Source organism: Loxodonta africana, chromosome 6 (genome assembly GCF_030014295.1).
Source record: "Loxodonta africana isolate mLoxAfr1 chromosome 6, mLoxAfr1.hap2, whole genome shotgun sequence".
Lineage (NCBI taxonomy): Eukaryota > Metazoa > Chordata > Mammalia > Proboscidea > Elephantidae > Loxodonta > Loxodonta africana.
Window position 1 is genome coordinate 129,621,660 of NC_087347.1, and position 26,489 is coordinate 129,648,148.

General features: G+C 39.3%; 1 protein-coding gene across 7 annotated transcripts in view; it reads left to right on the top strand.

The window, feature by feature from the left end:
- Positions 1-26,256, top strand: part of IWS1 (interacts with SUPT6H, CTD assembly factor 1) — a 41,175-nt gene extending 14,919 nt beyond the window's left edge. For 2 of the 7 annotated variants that reach the window (XM_064287342.1, XM_023556088.2), the window contains exons 5-13: positions 3,657-3,754; positions 7,117-7,267; positions 8,384-8,466; positions 9,892-10,021; positions 11,023-11,140; positions 12,801-12,912; positions 13,734-13,790; positions 16,592-16,703; positions 20,946-26,131. In XM_064287342.1, coding sequence (XP_064143412.1) covers positions 3,657-3,754; positions 7,117-7,267; positions 8,384-8,466; positions 9,892-10,021; positions 11,023-11,140; positions 12,801-12,912; positions 13,734-13,790; positions 16,592-16,703; positions 20,946-21,077 — 993 coding nt within the window. In that variant the 3' untranslated portion in view covers positions 21,078-26,131. The other 5 variants (XM_064287344.1, XM_064287340.1, XM_064287341.1 and 2 more) reach the window with 5 other exon arrangements.
- The last annotated feature ends 233 nt before the right edge of the window (positions 26,257-26,489 follow it).

Sequence of the window (26,489 nt, forward strand, 5' to 3'; positions counted from 1 at the left end):
AAAGAACTATGATGTATTCGGAAAAAATCTAGAAAAAATGGATTCAGAAAGTGGAATATGTAAATTTCAAACTAAAAGTGGGGAAAAAAATGGGATAATAAAAATCGATTGATCCAGAAGAAAGGCTGGAAAAGGAAATACAGAACAGGAGGACAGTTAGAAAGTAGTGCATAGTAAGAGAGCAGATTTAAAAAACCAGTTGCCATTGAGTTGATTCCAACCCATGGCAACCCTGTCCATGTCAGAGTAGAAGTGCACTCCATAGGGTTTTCAGTGACTGATTTTTTGGAAGTAGATTGGCAGGACTTTCTTCCGAGGTGCTTCTGGGTGGACTGGAACCTCCAACCTTTTGGTTAGCAGTTGAGCACTTGAACAGTTTGTACCACTTAGAGATTCCTAGCAGATTTATGCCCTGTTAGTGTCAGAAATTACTTTAAATGTACCACATCCTCCAATTAAAGAACAAAGATTGTGAGACTAGATTTTAAAAACCAACTATACACTGATTCCAAGAGATTTGTCTGAGACAGACAGAGAAAAGTTGAAGGTAAAAGGATAGAAAAGCTACTCCATGTGTCCAGTGGGTTAACCAAAAGAAAACTGGTGTGGCTATGTTAATATCAGAGAGGTAGGCCTTACGGGGAAAAAACATTACTTAGGACAAAGAGGATCACTTTATATTGAGGAAAGATTTTTAAATTATACGCACCTAATAAGATGACTTAAAATACGTATATACAAAACAAAAACTGACAGAACTACAAAGAGAGATGGACAAATCTGTAATCAAGCTGGAATGGTGACTGACAGAACAAGCAGGTCAGAATAACTAGAAGTGAGTCTCTTTTTGTATAATCTGGATACAAGCCCATTAGTGGTTATAAAAGGTAAAAAGTATCTTTTTCTCTTCTGTGGCTTGCCTTTTCACTGCCTTGGTGAAGTCTTTTGATGGATAAAAGTTTCTTAATTTTAATGTAGACCAAATTTAGCAAAGTTTTCCTTTATGGTGAAAGCTTTTTGAATTCTGCTTAAGAAATTTTTGCTTACCCCCAAGATTATGAAAATATTCTACTAAATTTTCTTCTAGAAGCTTGATTATTTTTTCTTCCTCATTTAAGTGTACAGTCCACCTGGAGTTCGGTTTTTTTGTGTGATAGAAGGTGGAGGTGAGGGTTTTTCCCCCTTTGGAATACCTAGTTGACCCAGCACCCGTTTTATTGAAAAGATCATCCTTTCCATTAGTTTGCAGTGCCGTCTTCACTGTAAATCAAGTATGTCTGGGCTGTCCGTTCAGTTCGCTGGTCTCTGTGTCTGTCTTTGCACCAGCAGTACGTAATTCTCCACACTAGTTTATTTCTTTTGTCTTGTTATTCTTCAAGATTGCCTTGGCTGTTCTCGGACTATATAAGTTTTCAACAAAAATGCAAAGCATAGACATTTTATAAATACAAAACATAAAATTGAAAATTTATAACAGAATTATCAAACAGCACGTCTCTGCCACCCAGACGTTTAAAACCTCCTCGTTAAACAATTCTTGGGTCAAAAAAGAAATCAGTTCTGTTATTACTAAGGCAAGACAGTGTGAGAGTAGTTGAATTTAGAATCTAATGCAAGACGGTAGAAAACTAACAAAGTAAAGCTAAGGAACATTGAATGGAAGAAATCAGTTAATAAATATTTTGGAGCCTGTATGCTAGACCGTTGTGGGTGCTGTCCTCATGGAGTTCATACTCATTTAAGCAACACATTACAAGACTAAGATGTACTTTTCTAATTTGGTTGGAGAGTTCACTTAATAGGTTCAGTTCAGTGAGAAAAACAACATAATAGGTGAACCATTGGGAAGGCTGTTTTAAGTGTGACACAAAAGTTAGAAGCTGTAAAGAACAGATCAGCTGTTTCAGTTACATAAAACTGAAGAAAAAATAAATGCCTGGAAAACATTACCAAAAGCAAAGTCAAACTGTACAAATAAATTTCGGGGGATTGAGCAGTTCCTGTCACTTACAGAGGACTAACTTTCCCAATTTTTGAAGTTTTTGCACACCAATAAGAAAATGATGAGTAGCCCAACAGAAGATGGACAGAGGGTATTGAGAGTTCACAGAGAAAGAATTCCAAATGGTTTTTTGCTTTGTCTAATATAAATGAATTGACTTTAATTATTGCAATAGCATTTCCATATACTTGATAAATAGCAGTACACGCTTTGTAAATTTTTTTAGAATTTTATTTTTGTTGTTGAGAATAGACACAGCAGAACATACACTAATTCAACCAAATTGCTTTGAAACATGAAAAAAATGCCCAGCTTTATTCAAGAGAATGCAAGTAAAGCTGTATTGAGATGATTCTTATTTTTCGTCTGGAGATTGGCAGAGATCAAAGTTGGATAACTGTGTGTAGTAACGAGAAGGTGGGGAAACAGATGTGCTCATTCTTTGCTGGGAGAAGAGTTAATTGGTATAACCTCTGTGGAGGGCAGTTTGGCAGATATTTCTGAAAACTTTAGATTGCACATATCTAAATGTCAGCATTGGAGCAGGGTGGTTTAGTGGTAGAATATTTCTTGCCTTCCGTGCGGGAGACCCATGTTCAGTTCCCAGCCAGCGCACCCTCATGCACAGCCACCAGCTGTCTGTCACTGAATGCTTGTGTATTGCTAAGATGTTTATTGAGGCTTCACAGAGCATCCGGACCAAGGCAGACTAGGAAGAAAGGCCTGGCAATCTACCTTCAAAAAACCTGCCATCGAAAACCCTATGAATCACAATGGCCTGATCACATTGTGCGTGGGCACCATGAGTCGGGCAACTCGATGATGGCAAACTACAACAACAAAATGTCAGTAGGAAAGTATTATAGACAAACGATGGCTATAGCCATATGATGAAATCATGTAAAGATTTAAAAAAGAGAATACTTTATGCAGGTATGGATTTGTTTCCATATTTTACTGTTAAGTGGAGAAAGTGCAGTACAGTATGCCATCCTACCATTTGTATAATAAACCCCCAAGAAAACCAAACCCATTGCCGTCAAGTCAGTTCTGACTCCTCGTGACCCTATTGGACAGAGGAGAACTGCCCCTTAGGGTTTCTAAGGCACTAAATCTTTCCGGAAGCAAACTGCTACATCTTTCTCCCACAGTGTCGCTGGTAAGTTCAAACTACTGACCTTTTGGTTGGCAGATGAGTGATTTAACTGCCACGCCACCAGGACTCCTTCATGTAATAAAAGGAGATACTAAATACATATGTCTGGAATTGCTTGTATAAATGTATACTATCTCTGGAAGATAACTAGTAACACTTGTGACAAGGGTGGGAGGGAGTTTTTTGCTATATACTTTTCAGTACCTCTTTAATCTTTTTTCTATGTAAACATTTTACATTTGGAGCCTTGGTGGTGAAGAGCTTGGCTGCTAACCAAAAAGGTCAGCTGTTTGAATCTACCAGGCGCTCCTTGGAAACCCTGTGGGTCAGTTCTGCCCTGTCCTGTAGGGTTGCTATGAATCAGAATCGACTGGACAGTAGCAGGTTAGGTTTTTGGTTTGGTATGACTTTTAAAAACATGCAAAAAATTAAGCAGTGTACAGAAGAAAATGTGTGCAGTACTTGTTGTAAGTTTGCCTAACTTGCCCTGACTTTCAGGGTTTTAACCAAGAAGATTTGGAAGAAGAAAAAGGTGAAACACATGTAAAAGAAGCAGAAGATTCAGATTCTGATGATAACATAAAGAGAGGAAAACAGTGAGTTTCTGTTTTTTAAAAAAGGAATTTGTTAAAGACAATTCTGAAAAAAAAAAATAGAGACGATTAAACTTTATTTTCTTAATGTCCCTGATCAGGAGGAATCCATTCCGCTTTTGTCCTTTTTGCTTCTCTTTGTACAGTGCTGTCAAAGAATTATTTGATATTGTTGGTATTCTTTCATTTGCCCTGTGCCCAGATATCATAATTTTTGGAATTATATTTATATAGCACCAGACTCTAAATTTATGGATAATCAAGTAAGTTCTTCTGAAAACTGGTAAAAAATATGTATATATTGAGGGCAAAAAAGGCTGATTAGGAAGAGGGGACCAGGTCTAAAGTCTTAACTACAAAATGTTACTTGATTGTATTTCACTTACTACTGTTGAGATAACTGGAGTCTGTCTTTGGGAAAATCTTATAGGTGCCACACAAACCAAATGACTGTTGACAGTTGTAGAGGTGATGCTTTAAAAAACGGTGCACTCTTTAAACCCTAGTGGCATGCAAAATTAAGCTGAACGAGTTTGGCAGTGCCTTTGGAAATTGAATTTATATGATGACAGTGAGCTAACTCCCTCTTAAGTCTTACGACTCTGATTTGAGGCCCTTAGCAAGCCTGTAGATTCCCATCTTTATCTTAGCTGCATTATGTTTGACACCTATGATTTTTATCACTAAAAATACCAGTCTATTCTTGTACTCATGCTGTTTGAAATAAAAACACTCAAATAATTGAACACCTTCCTGTTCCAAAAAAGCAGTGCTGCTAAAACTGAATTAATATATGCAGCAGTGTCCCCTGAATGAGAGTTTGAAATGTTCCTTCTTAAGCTGGTTTATGCAAATGTGAATATGGTATATGGAGAGCCTAAAAACTAGTAATGTTTACTATATGGAGTGGTACAGAAGTTGAACATAAAGTCTAGGTTCATCTGTTTTTTTTCCCCTTGTTTTTTTCTCATCGTGCTTTAGGTGAAAGTTTACACCTCAAGTTAGTTTCTCATAGAAAAATTTGTACACACATTGTTATGTGACCCTAGTTGGTATCCCCATAATGTGACCACACGTTACTCCTTTCCACCCCAGATTTCCCATGTCCATTCATCATCTGTTCTTTTAAAAGCAAATTATAAGTACATGAGATGGCCTCTAAATTCAGGCAGAATGTGTTCAAGGTTGTACTTTGGCTCTCGTGGACTTTTCTTCAGCTTTGTCTTGACTGGTGGTATGATGATATTGGGTTTCTCCATTGTCTTTAGACGATGAGACCATCTCAAGAATAGATTTGATGTACTGAACACTAATGACCCGAGACCAGAAGAGTTGTAGGAAGACACAGGGCATCATACATAGAGGGCATCATACATGAAGAAACTAAGGATCGTTAAAAAGATAGGAAGAAGGAAAAGACCAAATGGTTGCAGAAGTGACTCTGAAACTTGCTTTTAAGCACAGAATAGTTAAAGGGATTAGAAGAAATCAAGTAAAAGAGCTGAACAGAAGATTTCAAAGTGTGGTTCAAGAAGACAAAGTAAAGTATTATGATGAAACATACAAAGACCTAGAGTTAGAAAACCAAAAGGGAAGTACTTGAGGCTTGATAAAACTCAGGCCTCAAGTTGCATTACTGAAGGTTTCTGTGGGCAAAAAATCGAATGATGAAGATGGGAGGAATACACAGAGTCACTTTACCAAAAAGAACTGATTGATGTTCAACCATTTTAGGAGGTAGCATATGATCAAGGATGACTGTTACTGAAGGAAGAAGTTCAAGCTACGTTGAAGGCATTGGCGAAAAACAGGGCTCCAGGAATTGCAAGAATACCAATTGAGATGCTTTAACAAATGGATGCAGCACTAGAAGCACTTATATTAAGAAATTTGGAAGGCAACTACCTGGCCAGCTAACTGAAAGAGATCCATATTCAAGCCAGTTCCAAAAAAGGTGATCGAACAGACTGAGGAAATTACTGAACAATAGCATTAAAAACATGTGCTAGCAAAATATAGCTGAATGTAATTTAAAAAACGACTCCCGTCGCACATCAGAACAGAACCTCCAGAAGTTGAAGACGGCTTCAGAAGAGGACGTGGAAGGAGGGTTGTCGTTGGTTGATTTCAGGTGTACCTTGGCCAAAAGCAGAATAGAGAAAGATGATGACCTGTGTTTTATGAACTGTGTGAAGTCATTCAGTTGTGTGAATCATAACAAATTTATGGATAACTTTATGAAGAATGGGAATTCCAGAACACTAATTGTGCTCATGTGGAATCTACATGGATCAAGAAGCAGTCATTCACATAGTACAAGGGGATACTGCATGGTTTAAAATTGGAAAAGGTGTGTGGCAGGGTTGTATCCTTTCACCGTAATTATTCAGTCTGTATGCTGAAGACATAATCCAAGAAGCTGGACTATATGAAGAAAAAATGCAGCATCAGGATTGGAGCAAGACTCATTAACAACCTGTGATACCTAGGTGACACAGCCTTCTTTGCTGAACATGAAGACGACTTGAAGCACTTACTGATGAAGGTCAGAGACTCCAGTCTTCAGTATGGATTATACCTGAATGTGAAGAAAATGAAAATTCACACCTTCAGACCGATAAACAACATGATTAATGTAGAAAAAATTGAAGTTGTAAGTGATTTCATTCTACTGAGATCAACATTCAGCATCCATGGAAGCAGCGGTTAAGAAATTAAATGATGTGTTATTGCATTGGGCAAATCTGCTGCTAAAGAGCTTTAAAGTTTTAAAAAGCAAAGATGTCACTCTTAGGACTATAGTGTGCCCGACCCAAGCCATGGTCTATTTAAACACCTCATGTGCACGTGAAGCCTGGACAGTGAAAAAAGAACAGAAGAAGAACGGATGCGTTTGAATTGTCTTGTCAGTGAAGAATATTTAACATGCCACGGACTACCAGAAGAACGAACAAGCCGGCCTTAGAAGAAATACAGCCAGAGTGCTCCCTGGAAGCAAGGATGGCAAGAATTCATCTTGCTTACTTTGAACACATCAGAAAAGACCAATCGCTAGAAAAAGACCTCACGTTTGGTCAAGTAGAGTAGAGGTTCAGCGAAAACAAAGGAGACCCTCAATGAGATGGATTGACAGTACCCACAGCAACGGACAAAGATGGTGCATGACCAGACAACATTTTGTTCTGTTGTATATAAGATCACCGTGAGTCAGAGCTGACTTGACAGTAACAACAACACAGGTACTCGCACTTTCATTAGTTAGAATTTAAAAAGTCGGTGATTCTTAACTGCGATAAAGGTAAATGTTTATATAAAGGGGAACTTGTATTTAGGTCTTTTCAACTTGTTTTTGTGTTGCTGCTTAGTATGGACTTTCTGTCAGATTTCGAGATGATGCTGCAGCGGAAGAAGAGCTTGAGTGGCAAGCGCAGACGCAACCGTGACGGTGGCACCTTTATTAGTGATGCAGACGACGTTGTGAGTGCCATGATCGTCAAGATGAACGAAGCTGCTGAGGTTAGATGGGTCCACTTCTGGGTCCAGCTTTTCTTTCCCTCACATAGTTGGTTGGATGGCTTTTTTTTTTCTTCTTCTTTTAGCTTAACTCCTGCTTAAGCTATGTTTAAGATACTTTGCTTTTTGTGAAAAAGCATTTACTTTTCTAAATTTTAAACATGGAAGTAATTTTAATTTGTAGTTGCAGGTTTAGAAAAATGTGAGAAGAGTATGTATTAAGTATAATAAATTTAGTTCACTGGCTTTGACAGTTTCACAGGGGACTGGTTTTGCTCTCTTGGTTCTGGACAGTTTAGCATAAAATTTTATGTTTCTTCATTTATAAAAGGTGCTATAAACTCATAGGTTATTCTCTTGCCTTCTGTCAAGGGACTAATTTAACTCTGAACTTTTTAAGTCTCCCGAAATTGTAAAAATTGGCCAAGTTCTATGTTTTAAAAATATGTCCTGATCTTTTAGAAGTACTTACTGAAGTATTTAAGGATTCCATGATATGTGTCTAGAATTTGTTTCAAAATAATTCAAGAGTAGAAGGAAGAGTAGTTAGATAGCTAAAATAAGACCGGCCGCGGGTGGCTAATTGGTGAAACTGGGTGGTGGGTATGTAACAGGGGTACATTATTCTGTGTTCTAATTCTGTGTGTACTTGAAATTTTCCATAACTAAAAAATTAGGGAAAAAATACTCAGCTAGATACTGTAACCCTTCATTGATAATATATCCCACTATCGTATAAGCCTCCCAGTTGAAAAAGTATTCCTGATACAAACCAAATTTCCCTGGCTGTAATTTGTACCTTGAATAGATTCTTTGAAAGCTTGGTAGTTATACCAATACTTTAAATGAAAAGCGTTCCTCTCAACTGGTAATTGTTAAAGGTAGTAATTCTAATAGTTTTTTGGGGCTTGAGCAACACAGATTCAGAATTTGGAGCTTTGTGAAAAATCCATCCTTTAATTATTATTTCTTGTAGGAAAAATTGTAGTTTCTCTGAGAAACTGCTGATTTCATTTTAAGGGTTTAGAATTATAGTGATTATAATTCACTATTAACAAATAGTACTGCTGTTTAAAAAAAAAAAAAAAAAAAACTTTTTCTCTTTTTCTTTCTTGATAGGAAGACAGGCAGTTGAACAATCAAAAAAAGCCAGCACTAAAAAAATTAACTTTGTTACCTACTGTTGTTATGCACCTTAAGAAGTAAGTATTTTGTTTTGTTAATTTTTTTTTTTTTTCCTTTTAATGGAATGGTATTCAGAGCATGTGCTGGTGTTCTGGAGATATTAAATAGTGACAGCCTTCTATCAATTCACAGAAAAATAATAGTGGATTGAATTTCCTAAATTAGGTTTCTGTCTCACGAATTTTTCTTAAACCTTTGATGCCTGATGCAATCAGAACAAATAGCAAACTAATTATTAATGGGAAAAAAAAAATCTTAATCACTAATTTTGTGTTTTGTAAAACTGTTTAGAATCTAGTAAGTTGCATGTGTTTTCCCAATGTGACAGAGAACAGAGCAAATCCAGGGAGACACAACTTGAAGCAAGTGTTGTACAAGGTTTATATGGCCACCAACTAACATATTTGGATCCTCTTTTTTTTTTTTAATATCACAAATTATGTCATTGGTCCTTCTGGAATAATGATGCCTTTTCTTAATAGTTCCTTGTTACCAGGCTCTTTCATTGATTTTCTCATATTCCTGAGCTTTGAAGTGTTGTCAACTTTGCTCTCTTGAACCAAACCACAACCTAATTTTGATAGCTGAAGAAATGTGTTAGGACATCAGTGAGCCAGCCACAGTGGTCTGGGAAGTCTGCCCCTAGAATATTGCCACCTATAGCATGGCCCGTGCGCAAGGATGACATGCAAATCCATGAAGCATTCCGTATTTTTGGGGGGCCCTGGTGGCACAGTGGTTAAGCGCTCAGGCTGCTAACTCAAGGGTTGGCAGTTCAGATCCAACACCTGCTCCTTGGAAACCCTATGGGGCAGTTCTGCTCTGTCCTGTGGGGTCGCCGTGAGTCAGAATTGACTAGGTGGCATTCAGTTTTTTATATCCCAGTAGACAAAACTGTGGCAGATGACATATATATAATATTTTCATGCTTTCTATTAACATAATGAAATTGACATAAATTCAATTCCATAAATGGAATTTAAAATATCACTGTTTCATGGTGATTGTCTTTTTTTCTTGCCGGGAGAATGGTATCCTCCTTAGTGTCCTGAAAAGAATAGCGTAATTCCAAGTTCTGTATTACCTGAAAAAATTAGAGAATCACTGTGCTGATAGACTGAACATTATTTTTTTGAGTTGTAATAAATGGAGCTGATTGTTGTTATTGTCTGCACCGTTCATACCAGCACTAACCTGTCCTGTATAATTTGCATTTTGGCCAACGGTTATTTAATCAGTCATCTTCGCCCATCAAGTCTGTATGTTTCTTAAAGATAGGAATTGAATTTCATACTGCTTTTGATGCCAGAATAGATACTCAGTAAATATTGAATATACGTGAGTAACTCTTTAAAAGCAGTTTTTGGAAATGACACTAAATATGAAAGAAAAGCCAGAGCTTATAGACCTCACTTTAAAAATAAAAAATATTGTTATTGCAGGCAGGACTTGAAAGAAACGTTTATTGATAGTGGTGTGATGTCTGCCATCAAAGAATGGCTCTCACCTCTACCAGATAGAAGTTTGCCAGCTCTGAAGATTCGGGAGGAGCTGTTGAAGATTTTGCAAGAGGTTAGAAGCCGCTGATCTGACTGTTTGCCCTTCATTAATTATCTAATGTGGTTTGTATTAACTATCATAGCCTCTGTATTTTACCATGCATTTGTACATTTTCTCTGCTACAGCCTGCTAGAAGAGCAGTTGGAAAGAAGGGAAATACCTAGTAAAATGAGCATAAAGGAAAAGCCTTATAAAACTTCATGTAACTATAGTACTGAAGATAAAAGATCTTGGAGTAGCTATCATGTATCTGGCTGAGAAGAATAATACAGTAATAGACATGTCGTAGGGAGACACTTGAAGTAGAAAAGTTACCAACTTCTAAGTTAGATAAACTTGATTTTGAATCTTGAGCTGGACCACCTCAATGTGGCTGTGACACCTTGGGCAAGTACTTAACTTTTGAAGTAGAAAAGATACCCACTTCTGAGTTAGATAAACTTGGATTTAAATCTTGAGCTGGACTGCCTCTGTGGCTGGGACACCTTGGGCAGGTACTTCACTTCTGTCAGAATTTCTGAGGAACCTCCTTATGCCAGGCACTGTGCTAATTGATTTATATACACGTTGGTTCATTTACTCACAACAGACCTGCAAAGTAGATGTCTCCATTTTACAGATGGGAAAATTGAGGCTCAGAGAAGTTAAGTGACTTGTCCAAGGGCACATAGGTAGGAAGTGGCTGTGCTTGAATTTAGACTTAGGTCTGTTTGATTCTAAGGCCTGTGCTGACTCTTGTGTTAAATTGCCAACCACTAAGTATGCTTAGTTCACGCTTTTTCATGTTGTTTGGTTTTACATTTATACTTCAGCTCAGAGGTAATACTGAACTCTCAACTCCTGATGTGAACACAACATATCTTTGTGTTCAATGTGTACAGATCCTGAAATGGAATTTTTTTGTTTGTTGGTCTCTCGTGCATGAAAGAGGTCTCGGAGATCCTCCAGAATAGATAAGCAGGACTCCTAGCTTCTGAATGAATAATATATATATGTGTGTTTATGTTCCCCAGCTACCTAGTGTGAGCCAGGAGACTCTGAAACATAGCGGAATTGGACGAGCAGTGATGTATCTCTATAAACACCCCAAGGAGTCAAGGTCCAACAAGGACATGGCAGGGAAATTGATCAGTATGTAAATCTTGCTTTTTGTTTGTTGTGTTTATGTGTGTATGTAGGTAGATGGATGATAGGTCGATATAGAGTCGTGTATATAAAAAAACTAATTGCCTGTGTTCATTTAAAATGAATCAGTAAAGCGGGATAGAAAAAATTTTAATAACTTCTTATAGGCACCAGCTTTTCCCTCTTGGACCTAAAATGCTCCTCAGTGTTGTTATTGCATTATTAAGTATAACAAGTAAAATTATTAAATACAATAATTATTAAATATAACAAGTAATCATAGATCAAGGGCATGAAGAGGGGTTAGAATGCAGGCCCTGGAGTCAGTTATACTCAGTTCAAATCTTGATCCACTACCTGCCTACCTGACTGTGTATCCTTAGGCTAGTGATATGAGCACTAAACCTTGACTGCCTCCTTTGTAAAACTGAGATAACTATGTGCTTAGTTTGGGTTATTGTGAAGATTAAATCACAGTGCTTAGCACATAGTATTCAAGAAATACTTGCCACTGCCGCTGCTGTTGTTACTTTCATCGAGTAACCTTTTGTATGTTCTTAGTGATGCTAAAGAAATCCAGAAGAGTCTAACTGAAATTCATCTAATAAAGTGCTAAATTGTTTATGAAATACCTCGCTTTTAAGAACGAAACCATGTATGTTTCATTATCCTCAACTCTCCCTGTTGGAAAGGAATTTTTAAAACTTCACGGCTAGGTAGGAAAAGTAACTTTTACATTTGAATACAAGAATTACTTTTCTGTTGAATTTTTTAGATTGTCAGAAACTTTTAGAGAAATGTAGATTTATAGACCCAGAGAAGTATTACATCTTTGAACTTATCAGTAACTGCATTTTACTGCCTATTAAATGGTAAAAAAAAAAAAAACTTTTGATGTTTTTAATGTAGTGGTTCTTGACCTTTGTTTTTGCCCTGGACTTAGCCAGAATATTTGCACTAATTTCTATGGCTACTACAACAGGGATGGGGCCAGTGACGGGGCGGGGGGGTAGCTTTCAACCGATGCATGGACCCCTGAGAATTCCTGCTTCATTCAACATAGGCAACGCCTGTCTTCTCTCTGTAAAGATCCTCTATTGTTTTTGTAATGTATCAAGTACAGCAGTAAGCTGTGTTTCAGAACAAAAATACCAGTTGGTACCTCTGGGCTTTTACTGACTAAACAGTGTGCATGTGGTGCTTGTTTTCAAGGTCACCTTAGCAGCTTTCTTAGACTTTGTGAAGTAGACTCCAGACCTCCTCCATCAAAATGTGGTTTTCAATGATTCATACCTTTTTGACAATTAAGTAATTAGGCGACTTGTTTTGGGTTAGGATAAGAAAGTAGAAGAATTGCAAGATTTTCTGTTTTCAGTAGCGTAAATTAGAAATGTAGGCGTATTTACGAAATATCAATTCATCTAGTTGAATATCAAAGTGACTCAAATGTCACTTTCTTTAAATCTACGTGAGTGATTCGACTGGTTTTTTAACACCTGTTTTCTGAATTAGCCATAGTTACGATATTGATGTTATGCTGTTTATCCTATAAATGGTTCTGAAATCATGGGGTCTTTAAAGAAAGCGTATTTTAAATGCCTGGAGGGTGTGGTTATTTGAAAGACAGGCAGGAGGAATGTGGCTTTATAAACTGTAATTGTCACAGATGAGTGGTCTCGGCCTATATTTGGCCTCACCTCAAACTACAAAGGGATGACAAGAGAAGAACGAGAGCAGAGAGATCTAGAGCAAATGCCTCAACGACGACGAATGAACAGGTATGAGAGAACAGGTATGAGTAAGTGGGATAAATGTTATTGGTGCACTAACAGCTCAGCTTTTTTTGTAAATATGAACATTAGGAAATCTGCAGGGTGACAGGATTTTGTCTGTCCTCTCAGCATGATACACACCTGTCTAACTGAAAAAACCAAGCCTGTTGCCATCGAGTCGATTCTGACTCATAGCAACCTTATAGGATAGGGTAGAACTGCCCCATGGGGTTTCTGAGGAGCAGCTGGTGGACTCAAACTACCAAGTTTTTGGTTAGCAGCCAAGCTTTTAAGCCAGTGTGCCACCAGGGCTCCGATATGCCTGTCCAGTTTGTAATATTCTCTTAGTTTAAATGTGCTAGCATATGGTAAAGAACCTCCACCCCCTCACCCCCCCCCCCGCCCTCACCTACTTGGTCAAATTGATGAACATGGCCTCTCCCGGTTCCAGAGGTTGCTCCTTATATTCCACCCACTTAAAAAAACAACTTTCTATTTTTCAGTTCCATTTCCAAATTCCTAGGAGGAAAAAAATATTACTGACCCAACTTGTATCAATATATTGAATACACTAATTTGTTAACTAATATGACTGTTCAGGGTTCATCATCATAAAACCTGTTAGACAAATAAATACTAACCTAACTAAATACTAACCTAACTGGTACTTTTTAAAGAGTAGGAGTTATTTTCCCTGATCCAATGTAAAGAAGCTATTGCATTGTATGTTCGATATTTAAATTTGGTAGGTTGTTTTCTTTGTTTGTCTTTCTTAGTTACAGGGTTCTATAATTTCTGATATTTCATTTATTACCTTTTTATCCCAGCACTGGTGGTCAGACACCCCGAAGAGACCTTGAAAAGGTGTTGACAGGAGAAGAAAAGTAAGTTTTCCTTTTAATTTTTTTTTCTTAGACTGCTTTGTTTTAAGGAAAGCAGCAAATGAAATGATGTTATGTTCAATGTTACATTCACATCGGGAGGTGCTTTTCCATTGAACATTTACTGAATGTCTGCAATGAACAAAGCTTTGTATTGGTTGCTCTGGGGGATATAAGGAAAATTGAGGAATAGTTCATTCGATAAAGATTTTGTTGCTGCTTGCATTGTGCTAGGCTCTGGGAATACAAAATCAAATTAAACATAGTCCATTCTGTCAAAAAGCTTAAATCCGTACAGGAATTATAGGTAAAGGAGAGAACTTAAGCAAAGATCTGGGGTAGACATACAAGGCCAATTTTAGGAATGGCAGATGGACCTAAGTGGTTGGGGTTAGTAGCCCTGAGATGAGACGATAAGGTAAGAAATGGAGATGTGGAAAGGCTTTAAATCAATATGAATAATTTTCACCTTTCTTTGTGGCTCCATAGAAAGTCGTAAGCGCGTGGACATGAAGTCATCAGATTTTATTTGGAAGGCTTGTGCTGGTGACATCATTAAGATGGGTTGCAGGGCAGAGGCAATGAAGCATGAGAACAGCTAGATTGAGACAGTAATAGGAGTGGGGAGGAGAGAGAAGTTGAGATGTCATTGCAGAGGCAGAATTGCCGGGAGTTGGTGACTTAGAGGAGGGGGAGTGGCTAGAGTTGAAGAAGCCAACCAGAATATTAATCTAGTAACCATAGTCACTGAAATCAGGGAGGAGTTGATTTGAGGGCACAAATGAGTTCTGTTTTGAGCATATTAAATGTGAGATGCCTAACCAGATAGTCCTATAATGGATCTAGAACTTGAAATTCAAAGAAATGTAGATTTGATAGCTTTCTCCATAGAAAAGATTGTTGAAGTAAGATAATAAGAATCTAAGTGAACAACTGGGCTTTGAAAAGGGACGGGCCGAGCAGAGGAGCCAGTGAAGGCGAGTGTGCCAGTTTGGCCTGTGCATTAGAGAATAACCTAGGAGGAAATGAGGCCACACTGGGGGAGGACAGTGGCCGGGGATGTGGGCAGTGGCAGAGCTGCAGAGGGCAGTCAGGACAGCACCCAGATTGCAGAACGAGAATGGGAGATGAGCTGAAGGGAGCGGGTGTTGTCTGTATGTGTAAGTTTGATGATGAGACAGACAGCTTCCAGGGAAGGCAGGGGTTATGAGAAGTGTTCCTTGAACTAGCCAGTTAATCTCTTAAGATATGTGCGTGTATATGAATGTTAGAGATGCTTAATGTTAATGGAGTAAATCCAGCAAGGCCATAGAAACAGTTCTCCCTGGACACACATACATCTGCCCTCCGTTTACCACCAGGGAAGATAGTTCAAGGTTGAGTGCCTTGAAACCATAGGCGTTACGTAGAGACTTAATTTTTGTTCTTCTTTAGCCTGGCATGGTAGTTCTCAGTTTTGTGCATATATGGAAAGTAGTTTGGCAGTTTCTTACAAATTAAATGCGTAACTACCATATGACTCAGAAGTTGCAACTTGGCCATTTATCCCAGAGAAATGAAAACTTACATTCATGCAAAAACCTATACATGGATACTCATAGCAGCTTTATTCATAAAAGCCAAACACTGAGAACAACCCAGATGTCCTTCAACAGGTGGATGGTTAAGCAAACTGTGGTGTAGGTACTATGGGATATTGTTGTTAGCTGCCATCGAGTCGCCCCCGACTCATGGCAACGTCATGCTCAACGGGGTCTGACTGTTGTCATCCACAGAGTTTTCCGTTGGCTGATTTTCAGAAGTAATGAAATACTATGCTGCAATAAAATAAATAACGTATGCAACAACTTGGATGGATTTGAGGTGCTGAGTGAAAAAAGCTAACCTCAAAAGGTTCTATACTGTATGATTTCATTTATATAACATTATTGAAGTGACAAAATTACAGAAATGGAGAATGGATTAGCGGTTGCCAGGGGTTAGGGACGAGGGAGGGCAGTGGACATGGTTATAAAAAGGCAACAGGAGAAATCCTAGTGGCGTGGAATTGCTCTGTGTCTTGATTGTGGTGGTTGATAACCTACACGTGATAAAATTGCATAGATCTAAATACACACAAATGAATACCAGTAAAAGTGGAGAAATTTAAATAATACTATTATTGACGGTTTGTATGAACATCAGTATCCTGGTTGTCATGTACTGTGGTTTTGCAAGTTGTTGCTATTGGGAGAATCTGGTTAAAAGGTACACAGGATCTCTGATTATTTCTTACAGCCACATGCGAATTTACAATTAGCTCAAAATAAAAAGGGTTTTAAAGATAAAACACAAAAAGTTACTGCATGAGTTGCACGTGCAAAATCACATAAACTACTTCAGAACATACACAGGGTTTGGGGGGCTCATGTGACTCTATCTGATTTTTCTCCTCACAAATGAGCCTCTGAGTAACTCCACTAGGTTGGAGAAATTGGTGTTCAGAGCCCGGATGGAACAAGCCATGCTCGAAAGGGAGGAAGGCTTGACTGTCTCTGAAGCCGAGGAGAGGTGTAAAGGTCTGTGAAAATGCAGAGGAAGTTCTCTTCGGGAAGGAAGTTAAGAAATCTGTATGGTAATCTGAGTGTGGTGAGGTCAGCTGAGACAGCATGAAGGAGGGTTGGGTGGCCCAGGGAGAGCAGAGGAGGTTTAAACAGGTAGGCCGCGGAACTGATGGGCATGAGCAAAAGAATGCTCAATAGCATGGTGCGGTCCCAGCTGTAGCTGGCTACGGAACAAGCATGGTTTTCCTTTTCCTTTCTCAGGGCTCTTAGACCTGGAGATCCTGGATTCTGTGCTCGAGCGAGGGTCCCGATGCCCTCAAACAAGGACTATGTTGTCAGGCCCAAGTGGAACGTGGAAATGGAGTCATCCAGGGTAAGTGAGCAAAGGGAACAGCAAGGTTGATCTTAGATGCAAATTGCTATTTCATTTTGTACTTCATGCTTAATAACCCTTCCAGTGCTTGAGGTGTATGCGATTTAAAGAGATCTGTTTTTGGGTCTCTTATCTAGCCAAATCAGAATCAGGAGGAAGGAAAGATTAAAGTTCACTGCTGTTGAGCTTTACTTTAGACTTAGAGCAAATTACCAAGTCAAGAAGTTTCTTCTTACTAATACCTCTATTTCAAGTGAATCCTGAAGCCTGGAGTGTTTGGATACAGTCATGTTTTTAGAACCATGACACACAGAACATACCTGCTTCCTCACATCTATCCTTCCTTTTCTCTTCAACTGGTTAAGTAATTGTGTTGTGAAATATTTAGGGTGGACATTTCCTGTGTCATCATTGTAAGTATTACTCAGTGTTTCTCAGTAATCTTTTTTTATTCTCCTGTCAATCTACTCTTTCTAGTCTGGTATCCTTAAAAAGGGCCTAAGCCGATTGGAAAAGCATAAGAGGCGATTTGCAGAGCAGAAACGACTCAGCAAAGTGCACCGTGCTGTCAAGTTCAGCATTGAAGGCAACAGGATGCCCCTATAGGCCTAGCCCTACCAGGGGGTGTCAGAGAGGTACCCCCAAGGAAGCATGTGCTGTGCATGTGCTTTGTCAACAGTCACAGAGCGAAACGTGTGGTGTGTGCGCTTCCTTAACCAGAAAGGGCCAGGCCCGCTTCTAGTTTCTGAAACCATGACTCTAACAGGCACTTTGTAGCATTCAAGCCCTCTTGAATATTTAGAAATTGACACAGAAGTTGCTTCATTTATCTTTACTCTAGTGACTAGAAGAGTATTACTTCTCTCTTAAGCATTCTGGTCTTCTTGGCTGGTACATATTTTTATGAAAAAGGCTTTTATTAGGGCCCAGAATCATAGGTGATCTCCATTACAGGCACATAAACTAAACTGTTAGTGACTTCATGGTAAGAGGGGGGTGGCTTCGTTTCCTCTTGTCAGCGCTCAGAAACATACATTTGAGAATCACTGCGTAAAGCCTTTACCAAGTGTAATGGATCTGTTTTAATAAATATCCAGTACCACTCAGAAATGAGAAAGACTTTGGGACATTCGTGAAGTCAGACTTACTGATCCACGAAGCTTTGAAATTAAAAATGGTGCTTTTTTTGTAACGTACCCAGAGAGCCTGAATGCTCCTTCCTTTAGTAGCATCTCCATGACCCCTGCTTTGGCAGCTATTTCCATCAACTCCATTCTCACCTTCCCACCAGTTTACTGTTAAATGACAGTCAGGGCAAAGCCACTTACTTACTTACTGAGAAGAAATTAAAGGGTAGAGGAGTACCAGTCCATTGTCAAGAATATCCTCTTTTTTAATTCCTTCCGTTTTTTCCCTTACTTTTTTCACCCATATCCATGGCCCTTGGCCACATCTTGGTATCCATCTCTCTACCATTTCTTTTTTATCTTCTGCTTTTTTCAGTCTCTTCCCTCCTTTTACCTCTCTCTTTCAGAATACTTTTCTTTCCCGACATTTGCTTTTGAGAATTAAGAGCTACAGTGTGACATAGAAAATGTAATACAAAATCTTAGTGGCCATTCTACTTTGGAAACACGCCTCGTGTCCTTAAGAGCACTGTGCCTGTCCGCTGGTGTTGCTGGTTCCAGTCCAGCCCTCTGGGTAGGTGGTGGGGAGGAGGGAAGAGGTGGCCAGCATGAGGAGAGGAGAGTTCATGGAGAATGCCTTTCCTTCCCTCCCAGCACAACCCAGAATCATAACGTGCTGCTGTCGATCTAGGCCTGAGTCTGGCCTGTAGTGCTCTGTCAAAAAGGAAGGTGTGTTTTGGGGCAGGTGATCCCACCATGCCACATGCCTGCTTATCTAACTTCAACCACCTGACACTGTTTCCGTAGAAAGGAAGACTTTTTGCATGTTCACTCAGGGCTTCCACATTATACAGGCACTAATGAGTATTATTAAAAATTATAATGTCCAAGAAGAAAATCGGGAATTAACAGCTTTCAAGGGAAACTTTTTGTTGTAAATATCTTTATTTTTGGAATTACAAAAGTAAATATAAAATACTGTATAGTAACCCCCATTCCCAAAGCAGCTACTCTTTCCTAAGTAGCCACTGTTCACAATTTTATGTTTTATATGTATTTCCAGTAGTGCTTCAAATTTAGTTTTTTCTGGTTTTAATTGTAGAAAAATTTGAGGTTATAAAGAGAAAAACTCACCCATGGTCCCACCATGTAAAAGTAGGTTTTGATACATGTTTTGCCTTTTCTTCTGTTTATATCTTAAATATAATTGAAATTATACTGTATATAATTTTGATCATTTTCCCTCTTTAAACCTCCTTATAAAGTCATCATTTTTAATGACTACATAATAGTCTATCATGTGACCGTATAATAATTTGTTTAGTGATTCCACGGTGGTTTCTGCTTTTTTGCTCCTAAAATCAGCCAGCTTTTGTGGCTGTTGTTCAGTAATGACTTACAGTTAATGCATCAGAAGGGGAGATCATGGAATTTGACTTGTTAGGCTTGACACACTATGATTGTATGTTTTCAGGCTTGGGGTAACTAGGCATCTGCCAGCTCTGAGTGACTAGTGTCATAACTGAGTAGATTGGTGCTGGCCGGGGTATGTCCCAGTTTCTGAGGGTAAACAGAACAGTCAGACTGGTGTAGGGAGCTGCTGGGAGTTGGGCAGTTGGCAGAAATCCAAGCATATACAGTGTCAGATGTGGACTGAGCACACGTACTGAAAATCAGGGCACATTGTCAGAAAGGAAGTCACATATTTGGGAATATCTGGGGAATCCAGGAGTTAGTTTGTCAGTGGCATAGTTCTTTCTCATCTGACAAGTTTTTATGCTAATTCTCAGTACTAGTGACAAAAGTTTATATTGATACATAAAACTGTTTGAAGTTGGGATGTTCCTAGAAAATAAAATCTGGGATGAATGGTTAACATTCATCTTCTTCAAGAATGACTTATAGTTTCCTGCCTAATACTTGGTTGACCTCCCATCTGGGGTGGAGGCTGAGTCCAGATGTGGGAGAGAAGACTTTGGAAGCTCCCAGACTCAAAAGAACTTGTGAATTGAACTTCAGAGTGATTGAGTAATAAACACTGGGGTGGAAGAATTGGAAATACTCATCTCTCTTTAACCACTCACCATTCTTAAAATTAACACAGTCGGCAAGTAAGAGTTACCCTGGCCTTTGACATAAATGGCAGACCTTTCAACATTTCTAGAAGGTGCTGGTTTCTTGGAGACCGTATCTTTGCAAGACATCTGATCTTTTCAAAATATAAAAGAAATAGCTGAACAATCAAACCTTTAAACATAAAGACCAAGTAGGAAGAGATGCTGAATCTTAAATTAGGTTAAATCTGCCTTTCCAGAAATTCTACATTCTCTTTTTAAGTAGTCATCAGCCCCTTGGATCAAGAAATTTAATTTTATTTTCTTTGCACATTGGTTTTTGTGTTGAGCCTTAGTTAACTTAAATCTGGTTGTTTGCACAGTGATAGTAATGGTAATAGTATGAACTTTGAGCACTGACACTGTACCTGCTGAAGTACTTGAGTTTGACGTCATTACCTCATTTACTTCTCCTAGGAGTTACGTGAGGAGTACAGACCAGGGCAGTGACTTGCCCAGGGCTATAGAACCTTCTGAGTCAAAGTAGGGATTCAGCCAAGGTCTGCAGCTTTAGAGCTCCAGCGCATATGGGTTTGCTTTACTAACTCTCTAACCTCTCTCCTTACACTTAAGGGTTTTTCTCAGATGACTTTCCTTTGCCTTAGAATATCCTGACCTTTTCTGGCAGCACTGTTTGAAAGCGTATGTCAGGTGGTCAACCCCAGCTACGGTCTTTTGAAAAGAAAAGCAAATCATCAAAAATACCATCTGATGGGATTGGGGGATCATCATCTTAATTTTTCACCCTTTCTCTCGTCAAGAAGTTTCCATGGACTAAGCCACGGTTAATAATAGGGCACAGACAACAAAAACATGACCCTTGACTGAGGGAGCTTTGTAGTGTCTGTAGCACTGCTGTTCTGAGGGCTCCAAAGCACGTTCTGGTGATTCCAGCATGAGGAGCTCTTCTGACAGCTAACTTTCAGATAGAAGGAGAGGAAGGACAGAACTAGATTTGTGTGTTTCAGTTACTGCTCCTTAATTTTTCTCCCCACTCTTAGTTTCAGGGCACCTCCAAGAAAGGTATCAGCCGGCTGGATAAACAGATGAGAAAGTTCACAGATATCAGGAAAAAAAGCAGGTCTGCACATGCAGTGAAAATCAGCATCGAGGGCAATAAAATGCCATTGTGACCTTGCCTGGCACGGACCCACATCTCTAAGAAATCTGTGAGAGACTCTTTGGAGGAAGAAGATGACATTTTAAAATTTTTTTAGTGTATCTATAAATGGTTGGTTCCGCTTGTATCAAATGTTGTCATAGGACTAGCATTTCTGTCAATTGTATTTAAAACTGTTTGTTGTGTACTTTGTACAGAGGAATACTAGTCATACTGCTCTATAAACTTTACACAATAAAATTCCACTCTGGTTTTGGGGGGCTGTCTCTTCATTGTCTTCGAAGATAGATTTTCAATGGGGTGAAAATTGGTTCTTGGGAGTTGAAAAAATCATACATGCTACAGTGGTTTGTGGCCCTCCAAAATCTAACCCAACAAAATTTTATTCCTTACTATTTTTCTTTTTAGGGAAAAATTTAATTAATTGATTGTAATTAATGAATTTAAATTTTTAAGCTTTCTCCTTAGGGGACAGTAATGAAGAAAAGCCTGGGAAATCCTGCCTTCGAGGAAATACACATGCATTTGAAAATCACTTTATGAATTGCTTATAGCAGTTGGGCAACTGTGTAGAAATAAGAATTATAGCTCTATTTCCCATTGCTCTGCTTTTGTGAGCTTTTTTTTTTTTTATAGTCTCTGAAGACTTAAAGATTTGGTTTTGATAAATCCCTGCTGGGTCAAGATGACTAAATCCAGGAAAACTTATCCTTAAATCGCTGTAATTATAGAAAGTGTGCTCGGACATGACTGGGGGCAGAGTATCTGGCATGCTCAGTTTTCAAAAACACGAGAATCTTGTTGGCCGTAAGGCATCTGAACATCCAAGACAGCATGATGCTCACGCACTAAGCACGTCACTCATCAGAGAACCTCTCAGGGCCTCGTTACACTTACTTTCAACAAATTTAGAAACACAAATGGGATAGTGAAGTTGCAAGAGGCAGGTGCACTAAAGGCATTAAAAGGTAGTAGCTGACCACCTAGTTGGAAACAAAAGTTTAAATTATTGTCAGGGGTATGGTTTTACTTTATATGAAAATCCACTGCCTTTGAGTAGATTCCTGCTCGTAGTGACCCTATAGGACATAGTAGAACTGCCCCGTAGGATTGCCAAAGCAGTAAATCTTTTAAGGAAGCAGATGGGTTCCTTTCTTGGTGGGTTTGAAGTGCCAACCTTATGGTTGTCAACTGAGTGCTTTAAGGACTGTGCCACCAGAGCACTGGTTATATAAATACCCTCAAAACACTTGAAATGACTCAAAGCACAGCCATCTAGTGGAAGGCCTTACACATGTTCTAAACAAAGGCATGAGTAGCAGTTTTTAACAAAGAGCTGGTTTATTATAGCACTTTGCCGTTTAATGGGGTAAGCACCAATTATCTGGAAATCTTACTTATGTAGGGTATAACTGATGGTGCCTGGTAATACGGCAGTATTACCTGGGGAGTCAAAATGCTAAGGATAGTCTCTTGTGCTACATCTTTAAAAATACTTGGTGCATGTTTTTAAGGCGTCTAAACCCTGGCTGACCAAAATAACTTAAATTTTGAAAATATTTCAAATTTACGATAAAATTTTAATACCCAAATACACACTATTATACCCTTTACCTATGTTTACCAAGTGTTGGCATTTTTTCATTTTGCCACATTTACTGTCACCTTGTATGGTAAGAGAGTGTGTGTGTGTGTGTGTGTGTGTGTGTGTTGCCATCGAGTCAGCTCATACTCATTGCAACCTATAACAATAAAATGTTGCCTGGTCTTGCCCCGTCTTCGTGATCGTTGGCGTGTTTGAGTCCATTTTTGGAACCATTGTGTCAATCCATCTCATTGAGGGTTGCCCTTGTTTTCACTGACCCTCTACCAAACATGATGTCCTTTTCTAGCAATTGGTCTTTCCTGATCATGTAGGTATATATATTTTTTGAAACTCATTTGAGAGTAACTTGCTGATATTTTGCCCTGTGATCTCCAGATACACATTTCTCCCAAGAAGAATGTATCCAATATTACGCAGCTAACGTGACCACTTGGTTATGGTACAAAATCACTTGAAGACTTTCAGGCTTTATCCCAGAGATAAGATAGTGAGAGCCCTGTAATTTCAGTCCTTCTGATAATCAACTTGATTGGAAACAAGTCTGGATGGGTGTCTGGGGGCAATTTACTACCTTCTGTTGAGATTGTGACCTAGCAGGCAAAGGGAGAGCTCAATACTTCAGAAGTACTGAACAACTTGGAGAGCATTGGATTAGCCCTTGTTTCCAAGCTGACTGCCCACCTACCTGCCTGTGTTCCTGACCTAGTGCAGTAACAGAAGTCCTCCAACATCAGACACTGGGACAGGTAGAGTTGAGTGTGGAATTGGGTCAATAAAAAAAAATTTTTTTTTTTTAATTTTTATGTTACCTACGGGTGTATAAAAGGATTGTGGAGATGTTAGGTAAGTCCTCAGAGGTAGGGTTGCCTAGTGTAGTCATGCACTATAGATGTTACAAAGACATGGGTTTTTGTAGAGGCAAGGTAGTATAAGTTGGCTGACTTTGGTGCTATTAGGCTAGAGACATGCACTTTATATCAGCTTTTGAAGAAAGCAGTGCATGTCACAGGATTACACCAGGATGCCAGTTTTAAGCAAACTCAGTAAAGATTTTACCAAGGCTTGGAAGTAATTGTTTACAGAAGGGTTTACCATAAGATTCTTTTAAAACAATCTTACTGCTTTAAAGTAGAAATGGAATTGCCAAGTTTGAAGGAGAACTAGCAAAAATGTCACTCACTTCAGAACAAAAGTGTTTGGGTCTGTGCTTCCAAGAACTAGTTGAGTTCTTACACAGCATGGTATGCTGAGCCTGAAATGGTCTTTACCCGGTACAACTGCAGTTACGAATGCAGTGAGACTCCGGGGTATTAGGCTGCAGGGCAGCTAGATACCCCATGAGTTTTTTGACTAGAGAGCAATGGGAAAGGCTTTAAGTAAAATAACTTTGTAAAATGTTTCGTTATAACATGTTAAAAAGGCATTGGATCGGGAATTAGGAAACCTAAAGTTTTGGTTGTTGTGAGGGAAATCCATCGTTGGAGAGTCCTGAAAGGAGAGGGATGCTTCCCTGCTCTTCTGAGAGAGGGGTGATGCCTTTGTAATTCTTTTTCTGTTGTGTGCTTTTGGCAAGTAGTTAAGTCCTTCCACTAGAGATGGCGGGAATGGAATGAATTCCCCAGACCAGATCTGAGGAGGCCCACAGAAGAGGCTAGAAGGTCAGTGTAAACACTGGCCTTTTGAGAAGGGCTACGTGTAGTCATCTGTATCACTGAGCTGGCCTACTCAGATCCACGTCAGAAGGAAGCGGTGGCCATGTAAAATAGACTGTAAGCTCCTGGAGGGCAGGGGCCAGGTCCATCTGGTTATCCATGATTCCATTTGTTGAACTAATTATTTCTATAGCACTTTGCGTTTTTACATCAGTCATATGTAGTTCTACAACACTGTACTGTCCCTATTTAAAGATGAGGAAAGTGGCTTAAGGAGTCCAGGGTACCCCCACCTAGTGAATAGCAGCAGAGCCAGGGTTCAAGCTGAGTCTCCTGACTCCAGACCCTGTATGCTTTTCAAGTACCCTTGTCAGGTGGATCTTTTCTGTGTGGACTTTGTGGTAGCTTTTATTGTTCAGACTTGTTCTTTGGCTTTTATTTCCCTGACTGTTCCCTAGTTACTGCTATTTTGTTTTTGAGGAAGTCAGAGAAAAAACTATAAATTAGATAAAACCATGTAAGGGTTTCTTGAGAATATAAAGATGCTCAATAGGAAATAAAGAAGAGGAAACAAATACAACAATTTCAGCATAATGTTAACCTTAGAGTAGAATTCAGATTGAAATTGATCTTGTATCAACCAAATAAAACCTTGTAAAGCAAAAACAAAACAAAACAAAAACCTTGTAAGGCAACCTCATGGCATAGATGGCATTACAAGGAATATTCTGTACATTACTGACATTGTGCCTACCAGGTGTTAGGTCTTACTATGGCCTTTACTCACATTACCCTACTCAATTTTTACAAAAATTGGTTCAAAGTGAAATGGCTGCCCTAAGTCACACAGTAAATAGAAAGCAACCCACGTATCTAAAATTCTTTCTGCCTTCAAAGCTTTCATTTACACTGTTTGCTGGGACTTGAAGTATGTATGCTTAGTGTTTTCATGTTGAGCCTCAGGTTGCCCTTGGATCTTGTTAAACTTGTAACACTGTCATCTGAAATGAGCACCTGTGTCCATTCTTTTCCAGGCTTTGCTGTTGCAGCTGCATGTATCATACCTTGCGTTATAAATGGAACCCCCTAGGATGCTGATACAGCTGATACCCTGAGGAAGAGTCTCAGTGTGTCAGTGCTGGGGAGGTGCTGGGACTCAGCTGCACAGGTGAGTAGTTAGTTACCTGATATCGTCTTCAGACATCACAGCCACTGTTTCTTGTTGGGGCCCAGGATTCGGGGCGACAGTCTTGAACCTTGCTCATGATTTGTCTGATATGGTGCAGTGGTTAAGAGCTCAGCTGCTGACCAAAAAGGTCAGCAGTTCAAATCCACCAGTTGCTCCTTGGAAACCTTATGGGGCAGTTCTCTGACCTATAGGGTTGCTATGAGTCAGAATCAACTGGATGGCAACGGGTTTTTTTTGTTTTTGTTTTTGTTTTTGGTCTGACTGGCGGGGTGGCCCTGGCACAGGCCCATTTGCAGACACTGGGAGCCCCAAGAGCATATTTACCCTAAAAGAAGGACTAGTCTGGTAAAGTAAGGCCCTTCCAGGTATATCCTGACCCAGCCAATTTTGCTGCCTGGGGAGGAAAGAACTGGATGTGAACTAGAAGCTGTGTCATTGGATGCTGTAACACTGCAGCCAGAAAGTTTTGCTGTGGAACAGCCCCCTCATCAGAACCCAGGAGGAATGCAAGAAACTCTCAGGAGGGTATCTCCAGCATTGAGGCATAGTGGTGGCTTCCTGGCTCCTCAGATGGTGATAGGAGTGGAGCGCCCCCTGGAGGCACACCAGTAGAACCATCAGGGCCTGAAGCCACTTATGTATCTTCGTGGCAAAAATGTCTACAGTACCGAATCCTGTGCAGCAGCTTGACCTGATAGAGGATCGGGTGCACACCCTTAGGATTCCTAGAAGTAATTGGTGAGGTAGGATTTTTTTTTTTTTTTGAGGTGGGACTCCCTACGTTTGCATAAGCGAAAACTCAGAACCATTGAGATTTAGGTATTAATAGGAATCAAGTTCTTTTGTACTCATGGTTGATTAAGGATAGGAAAATTTTCCTTCCTGGTGCATTTTAAAATAGGTAAACGGATACGATTTTCAAGAAGCCCAAGAGCGTTACCAATTAGTACTAGTTTGTATCTTCATTAAACAATGGTT